The 25,015-nt window shown below is 52.7% G+C and overlaps 9 protein-coding genes across 9 annotated transcripts; 5 read left to right on the top strand and 4 right to left on the bottom strand.

Annotated features, from left to right (window-relative positions):
- Nucleotides 1-510: 510 nt before the first annotated feature.
- VTN31DRAFT_6269 (uncharacterized protein) lies at nt 511-1,115 on the top strand (the record flags this gene model as incomplete). Its single annotated transcript, XM_069406860.1, has 2 exons — nt 511-917; nt 1,010-1,115. 2 exons carry the CDS (start codon nt 511-513, stop codon nt 1,113-1,115), a joined length of 513 nt encoding a protein of 170 aa, XP_069259351.1.
- A 5,027-nt stretch (nt 1,116-6,142) lies between these two features.
- On the bottom strand, nt 6,143-8,760 carry VTN31DRAFT_6268 (uncharacterized protein; the record flags this gene model as incomplete). Its single annotated transcript, XM_069406859.1, has 7 exons — nt 6,143-6,345; nt 6,401-6,590; nt 6,639-7,028; nt 7,089-7,465; nt 7,533-7,644; nt 7,694-8,196; nt 8,259-8,760. The coding sequence occupies 7 exons, from the start codon at nt 8,758-8,760 to the stop codon at nt 6,143-6,145; spliced, it is 2,277 nt and encodes a 758-aa protein (XP_069259350.1).
- Nucleotides 8,761-9,377: 617 nt separating this feature from the next.
- Nucleotides 9,378-10,328, bottom strand: VTN31DRAFT_6267 (uncharacterized protein; the record flags this gene model as incomplete). The annotated part of the gene is made up of 1 exon (XM_069406858.1): nt 9,378-10,328. One exon carries the CDS (start codon nt 10,326-10,328, stop codon nt 9,378-9,380), a length of 951 nt encoding a protein of 316 aa, XP_069259349.1.
- Nucleotides 10,329-11,931: 1,603 nt separating this feature from the next.
- On the top strand, nt 11,932-13,032 carry VTN31DRAFT_6266 (uncharacterized protein; the record flags this gene model as incomplete). Its single annotated transcript, XM_069406857.1, has 2 exons — nt 11,932-12,308; nt 12,369-13,032. 2 exons carry the CDS (start codon nt 11,932-11,934, stop codon nt 13,030-13,032), a joined length of 1,041 nt encoding a protein of 346 aa, XP_069259348.1.
- Nucleotides 13,033-13,204: 172 nt separating this feature from the next.
- On the bottom strand, nt 13,205-14,003 carry VTN31DRAFT_6265 (uncharacterized protein; the record flags this gene model as incomplete). The annotated part of the gene is made up of 3 exons (XM_069406856.1): nt 13,205-13,711; nt 13,769-13,882; nt 13,938-14,003. The coding sequence occupies 3 exons, from the start codon at nt 14,001-14,003 to the stop codon at nt 13,205-13,207; spliced, it is 687 nt and encodes a 228-aa protein (XP_069259347.1).
- A 407-nt stretch (nt 14,004-14,410) lies between these two features.
- On the top strand, nt 14,411-15,177 carry VTN31DRAFT_6264 (60S ribosomal protein uL29; the record flags this gene model as incomplete). Its single annotated transcript, XM_069406855.1, has 4 exons — nt 14,411-14,413; nt 14,486-14,628; nt 14,891-15,116; nt 15,172-15,177. 4 exons carry the CDS (start codon nt 14,411-14,413, stop codon nt 15,175-15,177), a joined length of 378 nt encoding a protein of 125 aa, XP_069259346.1.
- A 2,119-nt stretch (nt 15,178-17,296) lies between these two features.
- On the bottom strand, nt 17,297-18,977 carry VTN31DRAFT_6263 (uncharacterized protein; the record flags this gene model as incomplete). Its single annotated transcript, XM_069406854.1, has 5 exons — nt 17,297-18,054; nt 18,110-18,241; nt 18,298-18,675; nt 18,726-18,845; nt 18,893-18,977. 5 exons carry the CDS (start codon nt 18,975-18,977, stop codon nt 17,297-17,299), a joined length of 1,473 nt encoding a protein of 490 aa, XP_069259345.1.
- Nucleotides 18,978-21,529: 2,552 nt separating this feature from the next.
- On the top strand, nt 21,530-23,331 carry VTN31DRAFT_6262 (uncharacterized protein; the record flags this gene model as incomplete). Its single annotated transcript, XM_069406853.1, has 2 exons — nt 21,530-21,917; nt 21,977-23,331. The coding sequence occupies 2 exons, from the start codon at nt 21,530-21,532 to the stop codon at nt 23,329-23,331; spliced, it is 1,743 nt and encodes a 580-aa protein (XP_069259344.1).
- Nucleotides 23,332-24,023: 692 nt separating this feature from the next.
- VTN31DRAFT_6261 (uncharacterized protein) lies at nt 24,024-25,013 on the top strand (the record flags this gene model as incomplete). The annotated part of the gene is made up of 3 exons (XM_069406852.1): nt 24,024-24,146; nt 24,209-24,342; nt 24,398-25,013. The coding sequence occupies 3 exons, from the start codon at nt 24,024-24,026 to the stop codon at nt 25,011-25,013; spliced, it is 873 nt and encodes a 290-aa protein (XP_069259343.1).
- Between the last annotated feature and the right edge of the window lie 2 nt (nt 25,014-25,015).

Below are 25,015 nucleotides of genomic sequence, written 5' to 3'. Positions count from 1 at the left end.
GCTGATCCCGTGCCCATTGAATGCCGGCGGCATGGAAGACGCGCTCGAAGTGGCCGCCTTCTCTCCAGACACGACATGCTCAAGGTTACAATGAAGACTGATTCAGTAGAGTAACCTCTCTTGAATGACCTGTCCACATGGGAGACCATGAGAGGCATGAAGTTTGCCTGTGCAAGGCTTCAATTTGGTTCTGAAGAATGGCTTAACAAACTAGTAAGGTGATGGATGTCTACGGAGTACTGCTGGAACAGAAAATACATACTCGTTCGTCATAGCCTAGCTTACCTAATCGGACAAGGGACTTCGTCGCATGCATATCCACGCTAGCCTGAAAAGGAAGTTGGTTTACAAAAACACCCTGCGTCACGGGTCACGACACGGCCATTGAAGTACCGCGTCAGTCATAACCTCCAGTATCCTCATTCTCAACCTTCATCGACCACCATCCCTCAATTGTGGGAAAGGTGAGCAAAATAGTATCTATTAAAACAGAGAAAGATCAGAGACAAAATGAATCCTTCCGCTCTCCAATCCCCCTCCCTCACCCAATCTCAGCAACATCCATTCACGTCACCACCTCCAGCAACTCCCGGAGGAGCAGCAACGACCGCCACCCCGGTTCAAACAACCACAACAGCTGTTCCACCTCTTCGTCGACTGCTCATTTTCCGCGAGGTGCCTGGTCCTACAACCACAACCCCAACAACAACAGCGTCCACAACCACAACCGCACCAGCAACAACAACAGGTCACCATGCGGAAGTAGCAAACTTGGTCCCCGTCAATACCGCCGGGTTACCAATCTCCTCGTCTGTCTCGACTTCGGCTTCGGAAAAGGAGGATTGGATCTCTGCATTGCCGTTGAGAGTGATCAGGGCGTTTACCGATATCTTCAATCAGCCGCGGTATAAGAATTGGTTCGTGTTGTCCTGACCTAGTACTACCCTTGATTTGGACATTCATGTGGAAGAGAGAGAAGGAAGAGAAAACGTAATGCTGACCGTCTCAGGGCGGTGGTCTCGGCCAAGCAATATCACGATCCATTGGAAGATGGGCGGTTCTATGCTGTTGTTCTGGAACAGGCGCGGGAGCTTGTTGTTTCGGGACGGAGTTGATTACCATGATTTAATGTGTAATACTACCTACGATTGATGAGCGCGCAGGTTCGGCTCCAGCTTGATTCTCTTTCAGTGTAAAATGTTCGTTGAGTGCAGATTGTGATGACCATTTGCGGGATTTCGGCGCAAACTCGTGCCAGCAGAAGGATCAGACCTTGTTCCTGGGACCAACCACCTACTACCTGTGCAAGGCGACCATCAACAGCCGTTGTTACCAGACCGACCATGACAGTGATTCAAGATCTACGATGCTAGGGGTGGTTGCTGACTCCTAGGCATACTTCCTACGAAAATCTCAACACCCATATGAGTAGCAGGAATGTACTCAGTATCTAGGGGTAGCTAGCCATTCTCGCCAGATTTTGTACATGCCCTCCGTCTGACGTATACCTAGGTACGAGTTAACATCTTCGCTCGTAAATCGAGACGGTCTCGGGTCGCCGAACACCTTTGAATCGACTCGCTCTTTTCGACGACAGGAGAGTAGTATCGGGAGTCAGCCAACCTCTTCCATTCGGTCCAGCGGCGAACGAGTCAGATCATTTCAAACCACGAATACCTTTACGATCCGGCAACATTCAACTGTTCCGGAGAATCATTCAAGGTATTGTCGTACCACTTTTCCAGACCGAGTAGAGCCTCGACACCGGAAACTGGGAATTCCTGTTTCACCGTAATTCGCGGGACTGAGAACTATGTTCTTAGTAAAAAGTTTGAATAATCGTGCTAGTGTAGACGCGAGTTTGTCAGACGCGTCAAAACCACCACTTTTACAAAATCAACCACAACACCATGGTTCGAACTCCTATGGATTCCGGAACTGTATGAGTATATGTAATGTATTCTAATCGTTGTTAGCGTTCTCGTGCTCATTGCTGATGTCTAATACACTAATATTCTATCGATTTTCGTCTTCGGTCTGATGTAGACGAACTCACGAGCTGTGTTCCATCCTACAAGCCTACAAGCCGTCATTTCAGAACGGAGGAAATGCAAAGAAGGCACGGTTGATGAACAAGAAGAGAAAAGATGATGAGGCGCGCAAGGCACTCAAGTCATTAAAGAAGCGTCAACAAGGTAAGGGCGACGACTCGATCATTCAAGAAGAGGATTTCGACCTGGACATCGTCATTGACATGGGGACCTTTACGACCGCAGATGATATGTCCGTGGAGGACAGTAGCAGAGAGGACAGCGACGAAATTGAGGAAGAGAGTGCCGACGAGAGCGTCGAGCAGAGCGACAGTGAAAGGGAGGGGGAGAAGTCAGACGACACGGCGGATGGAAAAAAGCACTCTGCCAAGTCCAATGGAGTTATCAAGAAAGAGAAGAGTCAGTTACTCTGCTTCACTCTCATTGTAGACGGCAGCTGACGGACGCGCTTCTCTTCTAGAACCCTCATCTCGAGAAATTCATGCAAAACAAAAGGCGATCACGCAGGAACGCAAAGCGGCAAAGCCAAATGCAGATCTCATTGCTCGAGCAAAGCAAATATGGGAACGACTGCGCCGGAAAACAAAAGTTCCGCGGGAGGAACGCAAACAGTTGGTGCAGGAACTCTACGAAATCGTCACCGGTCGGATCAGCGACTTTGTCTTCAAGCACGATGCTGTTCGAACAATTCAGACGGCGTTGAAGTATGCCACCAACGAACAGCGGAAACAGATCGCACATGAACTCCAGGGAAAGTACAGAAATCTGGCAGAGAGCCGCTACGCCAAATTTCTCCTGGGCAAAATGTTGGTACACGGCGACGAAGAAATCCGAGATATGATCATCCCGGAGTTCTTATATATATATATAAATCTTGGGTCGCTCGTGGGGTTATAAAAAGATCGTCGTCGAGAACGCGTGTAATCGAGTAAACGAGCGACGTAGGTGGACGTGATGGTTGGGCCCAATCGATCCCTGATCGATGGAAGGAATGAGCAGAAAGAATGGACGATCGGATCGTAGATCTGATCTAATTAATCGTGAAGAAGAATAGAGAAAGTTGAGGTGAAAGGGGGGTGGTGGAGAGAGAGGACACCAGACCAGGGTGGTTTGGGGGGTGTTTATGGGAACCGAAAGCCGTTAAGGTTAGGGGAGGGAAGATCCCCTAATTCCAGGGGTTGTAACGGGGCTTCTCCCTATCTGGTATGCTGCCCCTGGTTTGGGCTTGGCTTGCACGTTCTTGGGAGTCACACCATCGAATTGAGTTTGATGGAGGTATGTAAGTACTCCATACTGATGATGAGCCAAAATACCGATGGACAAGAACGGCTCAACTGTTCAGTTGTCTGTGAATGAACACAATTGCAATTGATGCAAGTCTATCAGCCCGGGGTATAGAAATCTACTCGTACAGGAGTCATGAAGAATAGTAGTAGGTAATAACAGTGGTGAGTTGGGGGATGTCGTCGCAAAAAATGCGACCCTGAAAAAAAAAAAAAAAAACGGACAAACGGCATGTGATCTATGGCCTGCGATCATCGCAAGGGAAATACTCGCTGCTCCTTTCAGCGTATCGCTCGCAAGGCGGACGGGTGGCATGTCGACTGCATCAACCTCTATCACAACCATGAGCTGTCGACGTCTGAGCTCGCTTCTCGTTCAATCCGACGCGACGACCAAATGACTACGTTCAAGGACATCAGCGCACATGATCGAAGGGTTGACTGCTCGTGACTCTAAAGAAATTGATGCAGCAGGACAATTCCCTTTCAATAACGCTCAAAGATGTCGAGATTATGCATCGCTTGATACGGGACTACGAGTATGGCGAAAGAATAGCTGTCAACTCTACCTACATGGACCTAACCCGAGAGTTTCTGATGCTCGACGAACGCAATGCCGACGATAAGCTCACGTGGGTTGCATTCTTTCACCGAGACTCGCTTGAATTCCTCCCGCCGATTCCCGGAATTGCTGATTGTTGATGGCACTCGCAAGAGGGGAGGTTTCAATCTTACTCTGGTGAACGTCGTCAGCGGAAAGTCGAGAAACGAGACATTTTATATCGAGGGAAGGAGACGGCGACTACGAATGACTCTTCAGGCAGATCCGGACGGTGTACGGGCTTTTCGGTGTGACTTGCCCAACAGCGATTGTCACTGATGGTCCATGCACTCCGTACAATTGGTGCCATCCATCGATCGTATGACAATAGCAATCCAGTGCCAATGGCGTGCACCGGCGGTCTTGCTCCAATCACAGCCCGGGAGCGCGTTTTGCCTCAGTCCAATCGCGGCGATCGATGAAGAAAAAGACATCATCGCCGCGAAATTCGATTAAGCGGCGCTGGAGTCACTCGTCCGATCACGGCGATCGATGAAGAAAAAGACAACATCGCCGTGAAATCCGATTACTCGGCGCTGGAGTCACCGGACGGCCTTATACTCACCCTGCTGCGCTCGCGATTGGTTACAGAGCTGTATACATGTGAGGAAGACAATCGAGGATCGTTGCTGCGAGCTCATGGATCAGGATGCTCGCAAGAATGGCCTCTCCGACTCTACGGCTATGACGCGCATGGCTGAGGACCTGGGACAGATACGCGAGGATCTCTCTCGCATGCTCCACGCATAGGAGCAGCCCGCGGGTTTCTCCAGGTACGGCCGCTCGGTAATCTCCATCGGCTGAACCTGAAATATTTCCTTCGCCAGCTGCATGTTCATCTATCCGAGCCAACGGAACCAAGGGATCCGGAAGGGCGTTGAACTAGCCAGCAAGTCCTGGAGGGATGAACTCAGGGACATGGTGGGGGGGACAGTCTGTCTCTTTGGGGGATATCCCCTTACGCTCTGGAGAAACGTCTGGTCCAAGTCGATCCAGTTCGACCTGACAGGGGCTCGATATAGGTAGCGAGATGACTACTCGTCACATTTACCGTAGACAGCTTTACGACTAGGACATCGAGTACGCGTTACGGAGTATGGAGTATTAGAAGGGAAAGAAGAAAAGAAGCACGGAAAGACTGTGCGAGCTGAAAATCCTGAGCTCGCCTAATTTAGGTTAGGTTAGCTGATATAAGCGGTCACGCGGGCCAGGCAGATACAGGACATGGAGGCTTGGCTCGCCACCTAGGTTATACCTCTCGGGAGGTTCAGGGGCTACTTCGGGGAAACTCGGGTAGTCCCCGTGGCGTTAAATCTCTCTCTCCTTGCTTTTCACCTCGTTGAGGAGCTCACGTAATGGTGTTGTACGGAGTAGTTTGAGCTGAATATCGGTCGCAGATTCACAACAGAGAGTTGTGGTGGTCAAGGGCTTGGACGGTTAACATCATCATCATTCGGCAGTCGCTACTTAGACTGGCGGCGGGCTGGCTGCAGATTGTGCTCTCGCTAGGTACATACTATTCTTTGAACACAGAGGCTTCATTCGTTCTGCAAATCCGTTCAGCAATGAGTTTGAGCTGGCGACAACTCGTGCGAGATGCCGTCGTCGTCGTCGCATGTACGCGAGTTTTGTCACGGCAAGAAACAACACGGGATGTTTGGAACGCCCTTCGAGTGCCTATAACTATACGGGCAGTACGAGTAAAGATGCCGTCGCTCGCTAGGACTACATCCAGTGGTCTCTGTCGAGCTTTCATCCCTCTGGAAGCTCGCATGACCTCTAGAACTTGGTAAGTATCAAGTAGGTACCTACCTATGTACCTACTCGCAAGAACTTCGTAGGCGCGTGGTGGTCAAAAGGGCAGTCTCATAGTACCGAGCCTACAGCAGATCAACGTTCATCCTTTGAGCTCAACAACTTGATCTAAAATTATGCACATCCCAGTCTGACAACTCATATTACAATCGGATCCCCTTGTAGAAATACACGAACCGATATATAAAGGTCAAAGACGCCAATCCTTCGCAAAACGCCGTGGCTCATAGTATTTTATTGCCATCCGCACCAACCAAAATAACGGACGAGACGATTCCCCCAATGTATATTAGCACAAGCAAACCACCCCCCCCCCCCCCAAAAAAAACTCAAAAACGAGAGAATGGTAATAAGACAATCGATTGTCGAACATCCGCCAAAGTTTAAGATGTTTAAGGCAATCCAGAGTAGTTTTGCAATCTTTCTCGATGCTGTTCGAGTGAGGGTTGTGTTCCAAGAGTCGAGAAGTGTTCGGACTTGTCTCCAGCTGAAAGATGCTGTGTAAATTGCAGGATCCGCGACGTATACTTCAGATCTAGCGACCTCGAGTCATGCTGATCAAATTCTGCGCTCCGTCGCTGCTCCAAGAACAATGCTGCGGTGCTGTTAGCACTCATAATCTTTGATTGCACGGGGCGTGGGGTACTTACGAGTCACCTGCACCATGTCGAAGAACCGGACTGCATCCGGATGGCTCCCATCAGCTGCTCGGATGATCCCCGTCTCAGGCTGTACCACCGTCTTGGGCACAACGTTGCGCATGCGCAGGATCATGTGTAGAATTTCCGTGAACCGCTCCGCCTCGGAGGCGTAGTCTGCGGGACGCTTATCGAGAGGCCACTATGGCCCGTTAGATTTGCCCTCACCAATGCTATTCAATCTACTTACCCTTGCCGTGAGACTTTCATTGTCCCACGATTTGAATAGCCAGCTGGTCCTCTCCACAGCGTTGAGCAGGATAACCGCAGCCAGATACGTCCGGAACCAGCCCTCCCGGTTCCGCATGAGAAGCCGTCGTTCCATCTCGCTCATGACCGACTTCGCAAGGATCCCGGCGCGCTTCTCTACGGCTGCACGCAGCTGGCCGACCAAAATCGGATACGACTCGCTGTTGTTGTCCACACGCCCGCGGCCCTCATCGCTGGACGGCACCACCGAGTTGGACGGCCCCATTGGCGGATGCATCGTGGCATTGGTGAATACCTTCCACTGAGAGTCCAAATCAGCGAGAATGTGCGAGGCGGTCCACAGCTGCAGGACCGACTCAAGCAGCACATCCTACAGCCTTGTCAGCTTGGTGCACTCAGCAACAGGAAACGAAAAACTCGGAAGACTCACCCTCTGATCGAGGAGGCCCTCGCAGAGCTCCGATGCCAACCCCAAGGTGGCCTTCATGAACGGGGATGCCTCTTGGGCAAATAAGAGCTTGGCTATTCTCCGCATGTATGTATCCATTCGACCAGGTATGTCATCTGCGTCCGTGTTGAGGATGAACAATTCCTGGGAATGTTGCAGATCTTCAACTTTCACCAATGCTTGCAGCTGTGGATCGATCGCTGCCATGGTAGCGGACTTGTGGCCAATTTGCGCGCTGAAGGCGACGAGACAATCGCTCTCATCCACGATCGAAGCCTCTACTCTGCCGTTATAGGCTTCGAATGTGTACTGGTTCTTGAGAGCATTCACGTCGTGGAACACCAGAGTCGCATATAGACCTGTGTCCCCCTCCCTGTTAGCATCAGTCCGCGGCATCGCGGAGCAACCTATTGAGCAGCCACGTACCGGCCATCCAAAGATCAAACTCATCAATGAGCCGAGTGCGGATGCACGGAAACTTCCACAGTCGTGCGCTTTCTACACTGGCACAAGTGGTGCAGGGAGTCCCTTCAGAGCACTGCAGAATGTAAGCTTCGTCCCAAGACAAAAGGTTACGAACTACCTACCGGTTTCTTCAGCATCCGGCAGCGAAGGCAGGCTCCCTTCTTCCGCACGTCCTGAACTTCCCGTCTCCGGATGGGATCGAACCGGCCACGGACCTTGGGCTTTGTGGGCTTAACCGAGTCACCGAAGTCGTTCACAAACCCCTTCGTTTGTGCCAGTGGGTTCATTGCGATTGGACGCGGGAAGGAAGCAGCACGTTGTGCAGAGCCCAGCCCGGACGTATGCTCTTGCAGAGTCTCGAACAGCAGTTGTTCGGAACTCGACAACTGTGTGTTGTTTTGCCACATCCCATCTGACCGCGACGACGCGTCCGGCAGAGTGTTTTCCTCACCGTCGATTGCCGTGGTTTGGGGAACCATCTCGCTGGCGGAAGCTGCGATCATTGACAACTGCGACGAGTTTTGGGCCGCATTCGAGGCGTTGGCGTCATTCGACAGCGAGTCGGTTTGGAGAGCATGGGCAGGAGACACGGCCGTCGCAGCTTCACTCGTCGATGCGGTAGTTACTAAATAGAGAGTTATAAATGTGTGTTCGTAATCATTATAGATCAGGATAAAAGAGACTAACCTGTAGTAGTCAAAAGGTTCTCCTCTCCTGTCTCATTCATCTGCGTCTGAAACGCCTCCGTTTCCAACGCGGGATCGATCATCACCGTTTTTCCTCCCACCGTTACGGCCTGTGTGAAGCCGGGCCGTTGGGGCTGATCCGAGGCACCTACTTGCCTCGAGGCCTCGGCAAGAACGTTAAGGCCGTCAAAAGGACGAGTCGAGTACGGCGCATCGGCCTTCTTCTTGCCGCCGGGGGTGGCGCTGGCCATGGCGGCTACTTTGGCAAGGTCCCCCTCAGAGAGATCGGGCATGTCATGGAGGCGCATCAGCACGCGTTGCCGCTCCGCTACTCCGATGGCATTGCATTTCTTCACCAAGTGATTGGTTAGACTATCAATGCGACCCTTGGGGAACTTCTCTCCGCACAGTTTGCACGTGTGCTGGTAGCGGTTGCTGGCGTCCTCCAGTTTGGGGCCTCGATGAAAGTACTCGAGGATCAACTGGTTTGGCTTGCGACCCATGGTGGGCGCACCCCAATCTCAAACACCCAGTCTCCAGACCACTTGCACTCAATCGCCAATACTCAATAACTGCGCTGCGAGTAACAGGCACAGTGGAAAGCACCGCCACGGAACTTTTACCTTGGTCGATGTCGCAGCGCACGTAAACACGGCAAAATCGACGGCCGTAGATCGACGCGATGATGATCTCACAGCAACGCACCTCCCACACAAATGCAGGGAGGATCACCACCGCGCGCAAAGAGACAATCCCCGTTCAGAGAATGCGATAACGAAGACAGAAGTATGGGCGGTGAAGCAGCAGCTGCACAACTCTAGGGCAGCGCAAAAGAGGCGGCAATAATGATGGACACAGCGGGCGGTCTGAAGAAAATTCGCGGGTTGACTGGTCCGGCGCCGCTGGGGCTCTTCACCGCATTGCTGGGCGGTGATGCCCACGCCCACCGCCTTTGCACGTGAATCACGTGGCTACATTCACGTGACAATAGTACCCCCTCGACGAATAGGGAAGGAGTCCTACCTCTGGACAAGATTACAGGAGCTCCGCAGGAAAGCGAAAGGTACGAGTAAAAAGTACCTTCAAGGATCAGGAATTTCGATTCGACTACTCTCTTGTATTAGCAGTTTCGATGCTCGGGCGGCCGCCAGGGAACACCCAAAATCTCAAATATCCGCCGCTCGTCTCGCCCTTCGACCAAACATCCTTGATTTGCTTTGACCCTTTGGGCTCCTCGAAGCACATTCTTGTAGAGACCGTGCTGATTCAAACACATTCCCTTCTTGCTGGCCAGTAGCCGAATGCTGCGGTTGAAGATATCATTCCCGGTGAAGTAGAGCAGAGCGGCACCGATCTCGTCGCCTGGAACAAAGAGAAGGTCGATACGCCGCCAGACATCCCGGTCTGGGAGGGCAGAGGCACCGTGCCACTTTGACCCTTCGTTTCGAGAGCTCGTGGCAAGACTCGCCTTGATGAAGCCTTGCCGGACGAGTTTCGGGACCACGGTCTCCATGACAAGGCTTCGAATAGTCTCGACAGTCGCACCAGGCTTGGTGATTATCACATCAATGTCCCCAGAAGTAGGCGCACCACGTCGATAGGACCCGGCGATTATAGTCTGCATATCTGGGTCTCCCTCCTGCACGGCCTGTCTGACTATCTCCTCATGCGCGGCCACTTCCTCGCGCGGTATTCGTTGTCGGAAGTCGTCATACCGCTCAACTCCGATACGCTGATTACGGGTAAGATCTGCTTTGGTCTTCAAGTCTTCCAATGTATATAATCCCCGCGCAACCCACCGAGATGCCTGGGCAATCCCAACTCCATATACACTAAGGAACAACTGCAAGGCCCGATCCTCAGGCGTGAGGCTCGTGTTCTCCAAGCGCTGCAAGCGACCGGTAGTGACGATTTCCTCAATCTTATCAGCTAATCGCTCTCCAATGCCCTGGATCGCAAGGGCTTGGGCTTTAGTTTTGATGTGCGTCGTCTGCTGGCGGAGGGCAGAGATAGCTTTTCGGTAGCTAATGGTGCGCCAGTGGTCCGCCGTTCGCTCATAATAGCTTGCCATTTCTTGAAGAAGTTCGATGGTTCTGGCGTTGGGGTTGGTGGCATGACCCTTACCGTCGTGCTTTCGCATGCACGAGAATTTCTGCTGCCATTGCGGTACCTCGGTGACCGAGGTAGCTTCCGCAGATGCTTGCTCTCCATCGTCGAAGCAATCATCTGCAGGGTCCTGATCATTAGCATCGAAAGGCTATCCACTTGTTAGCTTGTGTCATGATAGGGACAGGCGACAAAGCCAACCAAGTCTCGAGTTCCTTTGACGCGTTCCACGATCTCGTCTAATTGATCTCGACTACGATGTCGACTAGGTTCCGGACTAGGTGCTCGTCTGTTTGCCGGTTCTGTGGCAAGAAACTCCGTGTCTCGCACTTCCGAGTCTTCAAAGTCCGGAGTTGGTGTACGCTGCTCACGACGAGCTGATTTCAAAGGCAAAGGCTCCACAGAATACCTAGCCCCTGTGGCTTGTCCCGGCGGGTTTTGCCGGTCCTCTGTCGGAGCTCCCTCAACACGGAAACGGAACCTTGAGGCGTCCAAGAGTTGTCCAAAGTGAAGACACTCGCTTGGATAATCATCATTGACCACAACCACATTGGTATAGTTCTGTCAGCCATTGTACCGAACGTTAGAGAAGCAGAACTCATCCTACCGGCAGAGAATCCACATTGAGAATCTTCAGAACGCTTTGAAAGGCGATTTTCTTGTCCACTATAACATGCGTTACCTCTGCCGACCACGTTTGCGCCCAGACAGCTCCATATTCTCGCGCCCTCTGGATTCGCAGCCTTCGCGTCGGGTTCACATCGTTATTCGGTATATAGAAGAAGGTGAGACCTTTGAAGATCTGCTGCGCTTCAGGTTTCATACGAAGCGGTTCAATTCGCTTCCTTTTTCCAGTTGCGGACGTTGCATTATCGCTCAGCTGGTGAGATCTTCTCTTCATTTTGAGCTGGTCTTGGGCTCCATCCTTTTCATTCCGAGTGGGTTGATGCGGAGGCTTGCCCTTGTTGACCTCATCTCTTTGCGTTCTTGACGCGTCCGCAGAGACTATGGATTTGGTCGCTGCAGACTCAACGGGATTAGGGAGCAGAGAAAAAGATTTCTGCTTTTGACCAGTCTTCACCAAGGTGAGAAAGTCGTCTACCGAGTCATCCTGGATGAGTTTGTCTAAGGCATCCAGTGCTCGGAAGAACGTCCTTTTATCGCCATCCATGACAGAGAACCTCAAGAAATGAATAGGCAGAAGGCAGCAACCTCGGTGAAGCTGGCTTTCACTGTGGGATCTACTCTATTCTTCCCGTTGCAGGCTCAAGGCGACACGCGAGCCATGGGTCGCGAAAGACGACAGATCACGTGATCTGGGCAGAGACCGACTATTTCCTATTCCAGTAGGTAGCTAGATCAATTAACTACAAGTACTGCTAACTTATCAAAGTTGCCAATCTCGGAAAATTTGACCAATCAAATCACTTCATGTGCAATGCCAAGACCAAAAACTTGCCCATCAACTGCTCGCAAAGTCGCGATGCCAGAGATGCACAACTCACTCGACCGGGATTGACCGCAGCTTGACACGCCAATTCTCCCGCGCGAGGCGTCAATCGCCCAGTATGTGGAAGCGCTCACTTCTCGAATCGTCATTACTGCGGCTGGCCGGCGATGGACGCTGTCTGAGCTGTCAACTCCGTGGAGTTGGCGGCCTGCTGGTTCCGCGTCGGCTCGCCAGCAGCGGAGCAACTTCTAAGCAAAACTCACAAACAACATCGGAGCCGGCGAAGCAAGATGCGCAGGCAAAAACCAGCGCGACGCAAGAAGGCGAAGGAGAAGAAGCAGGAGGTGATTTCACCCCTTTGCCTCTCGACCGACCCATCGGACTCGAGTATCCGCCACGAGAAGGTCAAAACACCGGCATCGACACGCGGACACTAAGAGAGCGACGGGACGATTTTGTTAATTATGAGAAGCATTTACAACGAAGAAAAGAACTGTGCGTTGACACATACGCCCGCTGAACGAATAGGAGTGATTGATGGGTGATCTTCAATAGAGCGCGACAAGTCGCCAAGCCATATTTCCGAGAATGGACCAACCTACGATACCACCAAGGCAAGACCTTCCTCTCGAATCCGCGCCTCTTCAAACGAGATAAAGCGCTGTACTTCCCGAACCTGTACGGCACGACCCTGGCGTCCCCGAAAGAACCGCAAAACACCACCAGCATTCTCTCGGGCCGGGTTTCTGTTGTGGGCTTGTTCTCCAGCCTCTGGGCGGAGCAACAGGTTGCAACGTTTCTGCACCAGAGACATAACCCGCGGCTTCACGAGATTCTTGCCAGGAGCGGGTCGGTGGCGCAGACGGTCAGCGTGAACGTCGAGGAGAATCCGATGAAGGCGTGGCTGGTCAAAATGTTTATGTGGCGGTTGCGGCGGACGCTTTCCCCGGAGCAGCATGATAAGTACTTTCTCGTCCGGAGGGGGTTCACAGAGAGACTGAGGGAAGCGATTGGCATGATGAATAGCAAGGTGGGCTATGTCTATCTGCTGGATGATGCCTGCCATATCCGATGGGCCGGGAGCGGGAACGCCGAGCCGTCCGAGATTGAGTCGCTGAACAATGGGCTCGAGCGATTGATCGAGGAGAAGCGAAAGCAGACACGGCTGGAAGCGGAGGCTCGTCCCGCTGATGCGAAGCCTAGGGTTGTGACGAGGTGAGCTCTGGGTGAGCTATCAGGACGATTCCTGTCGACTTGATTGATCCTGTAAATTTTATGTACATTAGAGCATCTGCATGGCGAACGGCAGGGAATGTAGAGCATGCTTCCGAAGAACCATAACGCCCAACTCGCGCCGACTGAATAAAGCATGACTGACCACTCAATCATCATCACCGAAAATACAACAACATCAGAAAGCAAAACCCAATAAAAACGCCCAAGATGATCCCATCACGCCGACGTTTCGACCCGATCTTGCCAATTAACGAATTGATCCCGGGTACGGACGCCGCTGCGCCGACAATCCGGCGATTGATACTCGCCAGCGTTTCCCGCTGCAGTCCAAAACTCTCGTTAACTGCGTACGCCTGAGCGAGCACACGGTCCATCATGTTGTGGCTATTCTCGATATGCCCACGCTCCTGGAGCATATACTCTGCCTCTGGGGCGGCGGTGTTGGCGCCGGACCGATACGCATTGATATCCGAGCGGACGTTGGAGAGCAAGTTTGCACGATCGCGCGCCTCGGCAATTGCGGCGGTGAGACGCTGCAGTTCACGGCGGTGGTCGGAGAGGACTTCGCGGTGGCGGGAGAGGTTGTTTTGTTTGAGGGCGGAGGATGTGAGAGTGGCTTCAGAGTCGAGGAGTCTTGTTAGTTGGCCGATGAGGGCCTCGCGCTGGTGCAAGGGGTTAATCAGGGAAGTCTAAACTTGCAGCAGAGTCAAGAACGGTACCTTCTGAAGAAGCTCCTCGATTTGGTTCTTGAGCCGTAACTCATCTTCTGAAGGGGTCGGGGGAGGTTGTGTCAAGGAGGCATATTGCGAGTAGCTGTGGAAGAGAGACTCGGTCTATACATCAAGTTAGCTCTGATCTTCTTTGGAAAGGAATAGCCATCTGTCCTACCTGAGTCTCGAGAGATCGAGCTTGCTGTCGGAGCTGCGCCCATCCTGTCCCAGTGGAAGTGGCCATTTCGACAGGGTGGCCTTGATATTATTCGTATAATAACAGGGATTACACAGTGCGCGTGATCATGACCGTCATTTCAATTCATCATTTCTGGCTGGCAAAACACAGATCATCAAACAGTTCAACCAACTTGGCATTCTCTCCTGCTTGGGATCGAGGCTGATACTGTTGAATGCATCAGCCACAATTCATTTTAGCCACGCGACTGTGACTGGAGAAGTTGAAAGTGTGTGGCTTGACACTCGTCTTTTCCAAATCCAGCCTAGCGCACCGCACCAGCACTGGCAGCGCCGAAACTCGCGAAAAACCCTAGTCCCACAACCCGCCTTTGAGAAAATTGACCTTGTTCCAATCCTCCGTCATTATCCTCTTGACGAGTCCTTGCCGACGACGACACGAAGACCGCCAAAATGGTACGTTGATTCTATTTTCACGATTCGGTCATTACGGAGGAATGCTGATTGTCATTTTGCCGGGTTATCTAGTCGACGACAAAGGTCAAGACCGCGCAGCTCTGGGGCAAGAGCAAGGACGAGCTCACGAAGCAACTTGAGGAGCTCAAGACGGAGTTGAGCCAGCTTCGTGTGCAGAAGATTGCTGGCGGGGCGTCTTCGAAGCTTCACCGAATGTACGTGATTGATCGATTTTCAATATCCCGATGAGTGCGAGTTTGGGGGGAGGGTTCCGATTCGTTGGCCCGAAGGGGAGGAATTGAACGGAAAATTTTTGACAAGCGGGCACGATCCGATGTATACGTTTGGAGGGCGCGTTGGAAACGTCAAGATTGAAGGGAAATGGGAATATTGGCCTACAATCGGAAACCCACCCGCCACAGCAAAAACCTCGTTCCTACGCTGAACACAGTGACTGATCTGGTGATTTTTCTCCAGCCGCGAGGTTCGCAAGTCGATCGCCCGCATCCTGACCGTCATCAACGTCACCCAGCGCGCCCAGCTGCGTCTCTTCTACAAGAACAAGAAGTACATCCCGCTGGACCTGCGACCCAAGAAGACACGCGCCATGCGCCGACGACTCACCCCGTACGAGGCCTCGCGGATTACCGAGCGGCAGCGCAAGAAGCAGATCCACTTCCCGCAGCGCAAGTATGCCGTCAAGGTGGGTGATAGCCTCTTCCCTCTCCGAGGCGATACATGCTGAGTGTGTCTCCTAGGCTTGATACTAGGGAAAGCTATGACGTGTTTCCTTCGTGTCTTGATGGCTGGATAAAGGAGTGGGTTAGATATTTCTGTACTGGGTTGTTTCGCAGGTTATTGCAATGAAAAATGATATCAACCTTCTCCTACGACGTATCTTTTTTTTCCTCTTTTTGCTTACTCGGTTCTAGCATGGGTAGAAATTACTAGGCACGTACCTACAAATAGAACACAATGCGTCGGGAGACGAACAACTACCTCACGAACCAATTGAATTGACTCCTTGATTGTTTCGCCATGATGTTTTTCTCAATCATTCAGCTCGCTCGCTCTTCAGATGCAGAAACTCACATGAAACTTAGTTTTGCCAGTTGGTGGTTTACCTTGAGCTGAATGACCCAGCGCAGCAAGCGTCTCCAACTTGTCAGGCGGTCGAACAGATCAACTGCGGTGTTTACTTTCCGGAATGGAGACAATTTCGGGAGCCATAACCAAGATATATAGATCTGCAAGAACAATCCTCGCCCTGAGAATTGACTGTTTTGCAATCGCGGTAGCGGGTTTTGTCCATAAGCCGCGCAGTTTTTGGAATGTCGTTTCTAGTAGTCTCCCATGCTCGTCGCGACTCGTATGTCGGACCTGATTCTCGAATCTAACTTGCAAAACATGAGGCTAACCGCTGTGAAGAGAGAATTGGCCGGCATATGAAAGCGCAGTCAAATCAAGCGCGATCCAAGAATTACTATTATTATGATATCGTGAACTCTGCCTCTCGAATTGCTGCTGCAGATCGTCGAGTACTTGGATCCAGCCGACGTTGTCCGAAGTCAGAGGATAAGTACTTAGGCATGTGCCTTGCCCGCGCCCGCGGTGTTGACGGGTCGCCTTATGTTGTTGACCAGAGCCATCATAGGTCTCGAAACAATTGGCGCTCGACTTTCTTCTCCGATGCGATCATCACGTCTGTTTTGCGCCAAACGCTTTTGAGTTTCTGGCCGTGGAAGGCACTGATGTACAAGAAGCTGCCACCGATGCCGAAGACCTACGAGTACTTCCGATGGCGGCATGGCTTGCAGTGTGGTCGGCCCCGTTAAGAAGCCTGGTTCACTCCCATGGATATAGAAGCATCGACATATTCCACGAAGATTGTGTACAATTCGCGACAGCTAGTCTGATACATAGAGGACGTTCACGAAGTGATCGAAGTCGGATCGTTGAATTTGGAGACTTGGCGAAGACTCGACTTCGAACGACAAAGCATCACATCCCTTTTAGTTGGGCATGTGCTGCTACAGTCCGTGGATCTCCCCGTGTCTGATAGCTACGTGATTAACGAACACAGATTGGATCACAGGTATATGAGAACACGAAATCTGGTCTTGTCAGCGCCATCTACGGTAACAGTAGCGCTGGCAGTGTTCTGATGGTGTGGGATGAGCAAACAATACGTCGGAATCGGGACAGATTTGTATTCTTATCTTCCCTACCAGAGATATCTCAGAAACGTTCGGCGACGGTGAGGTCTTTGGCCTGGCTAGCCATGGAGGAGGAGTGGATAAATCGACGAATAATAAGTAGCTTCTTCCGAGTTCCCAGCCGAGGTTCGAGTCCTCGAGGATTCTGGAAGACGGCATCCGCGAGTGACGTTCTGTGGGCGCATATCATCTCGGGAATGATCGCTTTGCCATAGGAGACTCTCCAGTGCCTAGGGCAATCATAGTCTATGGACGACATAGTGCGTTGTCTGAGCAGCTCCCCATTCTATCCCTTGTCGCATCACTCTTGAACATGCGGGTCGCACGGGAAACGCGGTCCCGGCATGGAACGCAGATGGCCCGAGTTTTGATTTCAAGTCGTTCGTCTTTCTCTTAGAGAGAGTGCAATTTCAGTCGTGTCTCAACTTCGAGTTTATGCTCGTTGGTGGATGAACTGTGCAATACCACCAACGGCCACTCTGTAGCTCATCCTCCTAAGACAAAATAACTCCTCGGATCAATTTATACAAAGCTCATCCTGCACAGCATGAAGGCTGCACGGAAAGACATGGCTAGCCATCACGTGTCATTCGCTATTCATCATCAACTCCGTGCACCCAGCTACAGAGCTACTACTCACTTAGCGTAAACCCGAAAGTCCCAGGGATTACGTCGACGCAGCAGAGGCTGACTGCCCACCCACGTCATCCTCGGATGATGGTACCGTCTCCAACGCCCACAACCCGCCGCAGGGACACTGTCGAATCGTACCTACAAGGACAATATACCGGAACCACAACACCGTGCGCGGCATGCTCACATCCCCGGAGATTTCGCAGCAGCGGGTACATCTCCGCCGGCCTCGGGTTGTCGGGCCGCCAGGCTTGCCGCCCTCCTGACCGGGGCCAGGGGCAGGGCCGAGCGCCGGTCGAACGGGTGATTTCTTGATGATATCGACGGGCCGCGTACGCCGCAGGTACTCCGTGCGTCGATCTCCTGCGCGGACGCCGAGCCAACTGTAGTCGGCCAGGTAGATGGCCATGTGGTCAATCTCCGGCCTGATGGCGGGGAGCGCAGTCTGCAGGATCGCCGCGATGGCGGGGACCAGGACGTTTTGGATGCGGCAGTTAACCAGCAGGTCGCGCTCGGGTCCCGGCCGCTCGTTCTCGCTCCAGCCGACGCTCTCGTAGGCGCGGCGGACGGCCGAGTCGACGCTCGAGAGGAACTTCTCGTAGATTTCGATCGGCGCGGGGGATTTGCTCATCATTTGGCAGATCTCGCCGTAGTACATTCGCGTCTCGCCCAAAAGCGGCGATGTTGTGTGGTTGTTGTACACGCCGCGCAATCCGCGGCAGATTGTTCGCAGGAAAGCCCGGGACATGCTGCAGAGGACAAGGAGCAGCGGTAGCGATGATGTCGATTTCACTAGTACGGGTTTAGCGTCATATTGTCCGTTTCTTGTCCGCCGGTGGAGGAGTACCTTTCTGCGCAAACGCTTCCTTGTCATTGAAGTACGGTTGCAATTCATCAGCCAACTCGAACAGCCCATCCAGGATGTAATGCGAAAAATCCAGCGCCCATCGGACATTCCCATGGACCATTCGCAAAACATCTGAAAAAAAGTCAGCTGCAAAAAAAATATTGATCCGACTATGTTAGTTGGCATACCTAGGTCATGTGGCTCGCTTTCCTTCTGTGCCTTGTACTTGAGAAAGCTGGTGAGCACAATGCAAGAGTGTCGAATGTGCAGAATCCACCAGCAAAGGGACGCCGACAGCGTGCGCGACGAAAAGTAGTTCTTGAATCCTAAAGCAGCCTGGAGACTCAAACAGCGCGGGATGTACTGCTGCTGCATGAGCTTATCCTGCTCAGTCGTGAAGTCGCATTTGAGCGGTAGAGCTCGGTATACTTCGTTAATAAAAGTCGTTTGCGCGTCAGGATTAAGGTGTCGAAGAAGGATCATCAAGATGTCGTCCGTATTCAGATCGCTGCCGCAGCCGCGGCTGAATGTCAATGCAAGGGCCGCAATCGCGGCGGAATATTTATCTATTAAACTCATCAGCCAAAGTCTCCAGGAGTAGGTAGGCAAGGCGTACTCTCATCAAATGACCCATTTTCCTGACCGAATGAATGCTCCATCATTCTCAATTTCGGTTGCCAATCGCTGTCTAGCACAACTGCCAGACAGCCGTTCGGCGAGAAGCAGATGTGGTTCCCTACAGGCGTGTTAGACAGTCGACCACTGCAGCGTTCCATAACCGACCTGGTGCGTCCATTGGGTACTGGAAGCCCGCCTGTGCCATGCTTGTGACGGTGTTGGTATCTCCCGTTCCTTTGTAAGGGGTCATCGTCCTGGCATCGTAGAAGATAATCGAGCCGTCATCGTAGACGACAACCAGAACATTGCCGAATTCATTATACTCGATCGAGATTACGTGTCTATCCGTATAGATATCCTGCAATTTCCGGAAATCCACCTTGGTCTGTTATGTGTCAGTAAAAGCACATCGTCTAGCCCTGATCCAAGACAACAAATACTTTCCTTGGCTTGAATATTTGCCTTTCTTGCGATAACTTCCTCAAAAACAGGATGTAAACTGAGTGTGGTCGTCTCCAATTGCCATCGAACGATGACCGAAGGCGGCGTGTTCTGTTGCTGATTTTGCGCCTGAGGTTGAGCCGGGATAGAATAGATTGCCATGATCAAGGGTCCGGATGACGAGCCAGGTGTGTTCTCCGACTGCCCAGGAATGATCTCGAGTCTGGTCAGGAAATACAGCGGGTTGTGCGGAGGCGGCGCTGCATCCCCTGCACTTTGGCTCTGGTCTCGGCTCGGGGTGAAGATCAGACTCGGATGCTCGATCTTGCTCTGCGATATTCGAAATGCTGGAACGGGAAAGTTTTGGTTTGACGAAGGTCGGGCCTGTGGATCCCATTGACTGGGTGTCCATGTCACTTGCAGGCGATACAAACTAATCCGCCCATCGGCGGAGTGAGTCGTTACCAGTATGCCGCCTGAGTTATTACGTTAGCCGGCCAACATCCAAGACAGTCCGGGGCCTTGGTACCTGGTGTTGGGAGTATCGCGGCGTGAGTCAGGATGCGATCGGAGTGGGCAGTCGTTTTCAGGTCAGTAGATATTTCTGTCCATCTGTTATCAGGGTCCTGGTAGAGCAATCTCAGGACCCCCGATCTGGTCACACAAATGATGGCCGACTTGTTTGCTGGGTGAAAGGGACCAATGGGCCGACGGCGAAACGAGGAGTACTCCCAACGGACATTCAATTTGGACGCTTGGTGGAAGGCATGATACTAGATGTAGCGTCAGAAATATCCCAACCATGCCGCAACGGGGTGGCATACCGCACGCGGGGCGTTGAGCCAGGCCATGCCAACGACCTGAGCGCCGTCATCTGCTTGGTCCTGGACGGTCTGACGGCTCATGACAATGTTGTTCAATGCCAAAGAAATGGAGAAAACCGACAGCCGGCCCGAGGCATCCACGACAGCCAACTCGGAGCCGGGTTCATTCCAGGATAGATGCACCAAGGTGTGCCCTCCAGTCAGCTGCGGGATGGGGTGATCGTCGCTAAGAACCCATTTGCCATCGCTGGGTCGACAATGGAGATATCGGATGTTCACCCGCTGTCCATCCTGAGAGATGTAGGCAATGCACCCGAGCCGGGACCAAGCCACCTTCCTGCGTGCGGTCGGTTAGTCGGCTCTCCCACAAGACCGGCGGCGTCGGATTGACGTGTGTATGTGTACATACTGGCAGCAGCCTAGCAGACGCATTTCATCCAGACGCTGGGCGAGGCCCTTTGTGGGCTGGGCCGCTGGGAGGCCCAGGTCCAGGGAATTGGGGTCACCGAAGAGATCGTCGACATCCAGGCTCCCGTCCTCCATGATTCAGAAGCATTCCCGATGGGCTGAGTCACACAATGACCTGACTTATGGCCAACGAATAATATCCTGCGGCCGATCGCACTGTCAACACGGATGAATCATGTTCCTGGCCTAGTTCATGGATGTTTTTTTTATTACACCACCAGCTCAACAAAGCCTGAGCCCAGTGAGGCCAAAACCAGCAGGCTGCTCGAATCTCACTTTGATATCACAGACTCAGTTTCAGCAACCGCCAAACCACATTCCGTATTCATCAAATTGATAGCAACTTCACACGCATTCTGCAGACGCGTCGCCCATGTAATTGTTCAGCATTGACCCGGACCCGTCCACTGCTCCAGTGGCGCCGTCCCGATAGCAACGGGCGCTATTCCCCTTTGGGCAATCACGGGAGGGCTGTTGTTATCATCACGTGATACAAGCGCAGTGCGTATCCCGGACAACCGGCCAAACAATCCACAGTCTTGGCATTCATCTTCACACCAGTTGGCGGAGTAGATCGACGCGGCATGCGAATGCTTTGCATGAGCGAAATCTGGGAGGAATGGGGACTCTGATCTGCATTGAGGATGGGAAAATGCATAACTCAGTTCGTACTCGACTGTTGAGCGGAAGAGGATCATGTTTGTCGCTGAGAAACCCGCAATTCTGCCCGGCCAGAGACAAGAGCGGTTTCCGTTTCTTTTTGGCCGATTTTGGGGTCTGAATAAACAAGGGTTCCGGTGCTTGGCCGGCCCAAGTTCTCAGTGTGCAAACCGAAATGCCCTAACACTCTCTGTCCCCCCCCAATTCCATCTCTTAACTAAACCGCACCACTTTCTCCTCCATGTATTCCTCCCTCTCTCACTTCGCCCGCGCCCTCTACTCCCCCTTCTCCCCCCGCGCTGCCCCCAATCCCCAGGAATACAAGGGATCGTTTCGACTCTTCCCGCATGCTTTCTTGAGCCTTTTTCTTCCCGTGGCGATCTCCCCTTGTCCTCCCAGTCAGCCCACCATGGTGGAGCGCGCCGACCGGTCCCCCTGGGCCGTAGAATCCGAGTCTTCAGATGCCAATGACATCCTGTCCGACTCGTCAGATCTGTCGGACTTGAGCTCACCCCCGACGTCGCCTCAGACGCCCCCAGAGTTTTACCCGTCGCCGCCGCCCTCGCAGCTTTATGAGGAGGCGTCGCGGTCGCGTCCGTCGGGCCAAGAGCCAGCGAGGAAAAAACGCCGCGTGTCCGGGCCCAAGCCGCGCACCACGCAGCACCTCGATCTCACGGCCACGGCACAGCGGTCGCGCGAAGAGCAGCGCGAGCAGATTGATTGTTTGGTAAAAACGCTACGTCGCCACCGCAAGATCATCGTCATTGCGGGTGCCGGCATCTCGACCTCTGCCGGAAGTACGTGACTTTTCTTTTTTTTTATTCATCCTATTCCTAGCAAACTAACCGTGTTGTAGTTCCCGATTTCCGATCAGCAGATGGCTTGTTCAAGTCGCTTCAGAAAAAGCACAACCTCAAGGCGTCGGGCAAGTTGCTGTTCGACGCGGCCGTCTATCGAGATGACTCCTTGACGGCCTCCTTCCACGAGATGGTGCGCAAGTTGTCTGAGGAAGCCGCCCGTTCGTCCCCCACGCCGTTTCACCACATGCTCGCCCGGATGGCGCGCGAAAACCGCCTCTGCCGACTCTACACGCAGAATATTGATTGCCTCGAAACATCAATCCCGCCGCTGGCGACCCAGGTGCCATTGAACTCCAAGGCACCGTGGCCACGCACGATCCAACTGCACGGCAGTCTGGACAAGATGATCTGCCAAAAGTGTCGCCACATGAGTGACTTCCGGCCCGAGCTGTTCATTGGCCCGGATGCCCCTGCCTGCCCGGCCTGCTCCGAGACGGACGAGATTCGGACAACGACGGGGCAACGTAGCCACGGGGTGGGCAAGATGCGCCCGCGCATCGTCCTGTACAACGAACACAATCCGGACGAGGAAGCGATTGCGTCAGTCATGAACGCCGACATTCGATCTCGCCCGGATGCTGTAGTTGTCGTTGGAACAAGCTTAAAGATTCCCGGCGTTCGTCGTCTGGTGAAAAGCTTGTGCAAGGTCGTTCGAAGTCGGAGAAACGGCGTGGCCATGTGGATCAACAATGAACCCCCGTCGGGCAAGGAGTTTGAGGACTGCTGGGACCTCATTGTCAAGAGCGATTGTGACACGGTGGCGCGGTTGGTGAATCTCAAGAACTGGGACGATGATTCACCGGATACGGAGGACGAGTCTGTCTCCGAGCTTCAGAAGAAATCGCAAGACTCTACACCGGAGGCCGCCAACACACCGAAGGACGAGCCACTAACCGGCATTCCCACACCGAGCCCGAGCCAAGACGACGACTCCCAGCTCCCGCACAAGAAGCCGAAGCAACCATCATCATCGAAACCCGCAACGAAGCAAACATCACTGTTTGGCACTGCACCCAAGGCACCAAGTAGCAAAGATACGAAGAAGAAGCCTACTACTAAGGGGCCATCGACCAAGGCGCCCAAGGCCAGCACGGCCAAGCCGCCGGTCAAGCCGACAACCAAGATCACCGCATTCAGCAAAGTCACCAAGGCGACAACAAGCGTTCCTGCAGGCAAGGACGCAAAGAAGAAGAGCGGCGACGACACCCACAAACCAATGCAGGACATCCGGCCCGAGGCAGTGCGCAACAACTCGCCCGTGTTTCCGAATCTCGTCAACTGGCGGGGCTCCGCAAAGGAAGGCCGGGTCGAGCAAGCTACGATTGAACCCAGCGCAACGACAGCGGAATAATCTGTACAGTATAATACGTTTGCAACTTCACGTGTTCCGGCCAGCATATACACATCTCGATTGACTATGCAAGGTCCCGGATAGATTGATGTGTCGGAAGTGCTGTGCATGGTGCATGATACATGTCCACCGATCAGGATCGGATGGGGATTAGATATTGATCTGTATTATTTGCTACAAGGCGTTGGAGGCGTTGAGGTTGAGCTGGTGGTTTTGGTTGACCTAATAATAATGGACCAGTTTCAAGTCTTGAGATAATTGTATGGCTTTACCTTCCAGAAGGAGTTTAGCTTCGACGCGTAGGTTATGTATTATGCATACCCAGATAGGCAAGAGTGCGGGCGGACACGTAAAAATGTTTGAAATTTCAGATGCGTGAATCCAAGAGGAATGAAATGGATTGAACCAACGTGAGCGATTTCGACGCGATTGATTGATCGAACAAGACATCAACGGAGACAGCTCGCCGTGATTAGCCTCTGAGGACGTACTACTCCTGGGCGTGTTCCAAAACCGCAAGGACAAAGCTACTATACTATCTACTACCTACAATAAGCTGAATCTTGCCGATATCTCAACCACCCACCCCAACCCTTCTGCGAGAATCCCATACCTATCCCATTCGCGCCATTTCTACGAGTCTATATACCACTACTGCCCGAGAATAAAGACAACAAACAACAAGACTCAAGATGCCACCACGAAAATCCGCAACATCAACAACCACGGAGGCACGCGACGGCGCCGAACAACCCCTCCAACAAACAACGGAACAACAACTCAAAGCACAAGCCGAGAGCGGTATTAGCGTTGAGGTGCGGTTCGAACAAAAAAAAGAAGAAAATCAAGCTCATCGAAAGTCGTGAATAATTTCTAGGATCTCTACCTCCCCCGAGCCATCACTCAACGTCTCGCCAAAAGCGTCCTGCCGCCCAATACAACAATCCAGAAAGATGCAATGCTCGCAATCCAGAGAGCAGCGACGGTGTTTGTTTCGTATGTGGCTTCGCAGTATGTATTTCTATTTTTTTTTTCTCTCTTCTGGATATTGACAGGAATTGGTTAGCGCCAACGAAGCAACCATGAAACGAACCATTGCGCCCTCGGACGTACTCTCTGCGCTGTCGCAGTTGGAGTTTGATGCTTTCCGGCCGCGTCTGGAGCGGGAGTTGGAGGCGTATTCGCAGGCATTGGCGGAGAAGAGGAAGAAGCAGAAGCCGAGAGAGAAGAAGAAGTCGGACAAGGATGGAGAGACTGCGGGGGCAACGAAGAAGGACAAAGACAAGGATCAACCTGATGGGGAAGAAACGGAAGGTGGTGATGAGGCGCGAGCACCGAAGCGGAAGCGCGTGAAGCGGGATGATGGGTCGTCTTCCGGTCCGGACGAAGGGATTGAGGATGAGACGGTCGATGAGGAGGACGACGAGGAGGAGGAGGAGGACGGTGGCGAACAAGAAGTCGAGGACGAACCGGAAGAGGAGGAGGAAGAGGAAGAGGAAGAAGAAGAAGAGGAGGAAGCAGCGGAAGATGAGGAGGTAGACCGTGCGGAAATTGTCGAGGATATTGATCGACAAGATCGATCCGCCGACGATGACGATGACGAGGTCAGCGATGCAAGTGACGAGTCCTACGAGGGCACCGGCAAGCGATTAAGAGACGACGACAATGATGAGTTGAGGTAAAA

This window comes from Thermomyces dupontii (genome assembly GCF_041956625.1).
Source record: "Thermomyces dupontii strain NRRL 2155 unplaced genomic scaffold VTN31scaffold_6, whole genome shotgun sequence".
Taxonomy (NCBI): domain Eukaryota; kingdom Fungi; phylum Ascomycota; class Eurotiomycetes; order Eurotiales; family Trichocomaceae; genus Thermomyces; species Thermomyces dupontii.
This window is presented reverse-complemented; position numbering and strand designations above follow the sequence as displayed.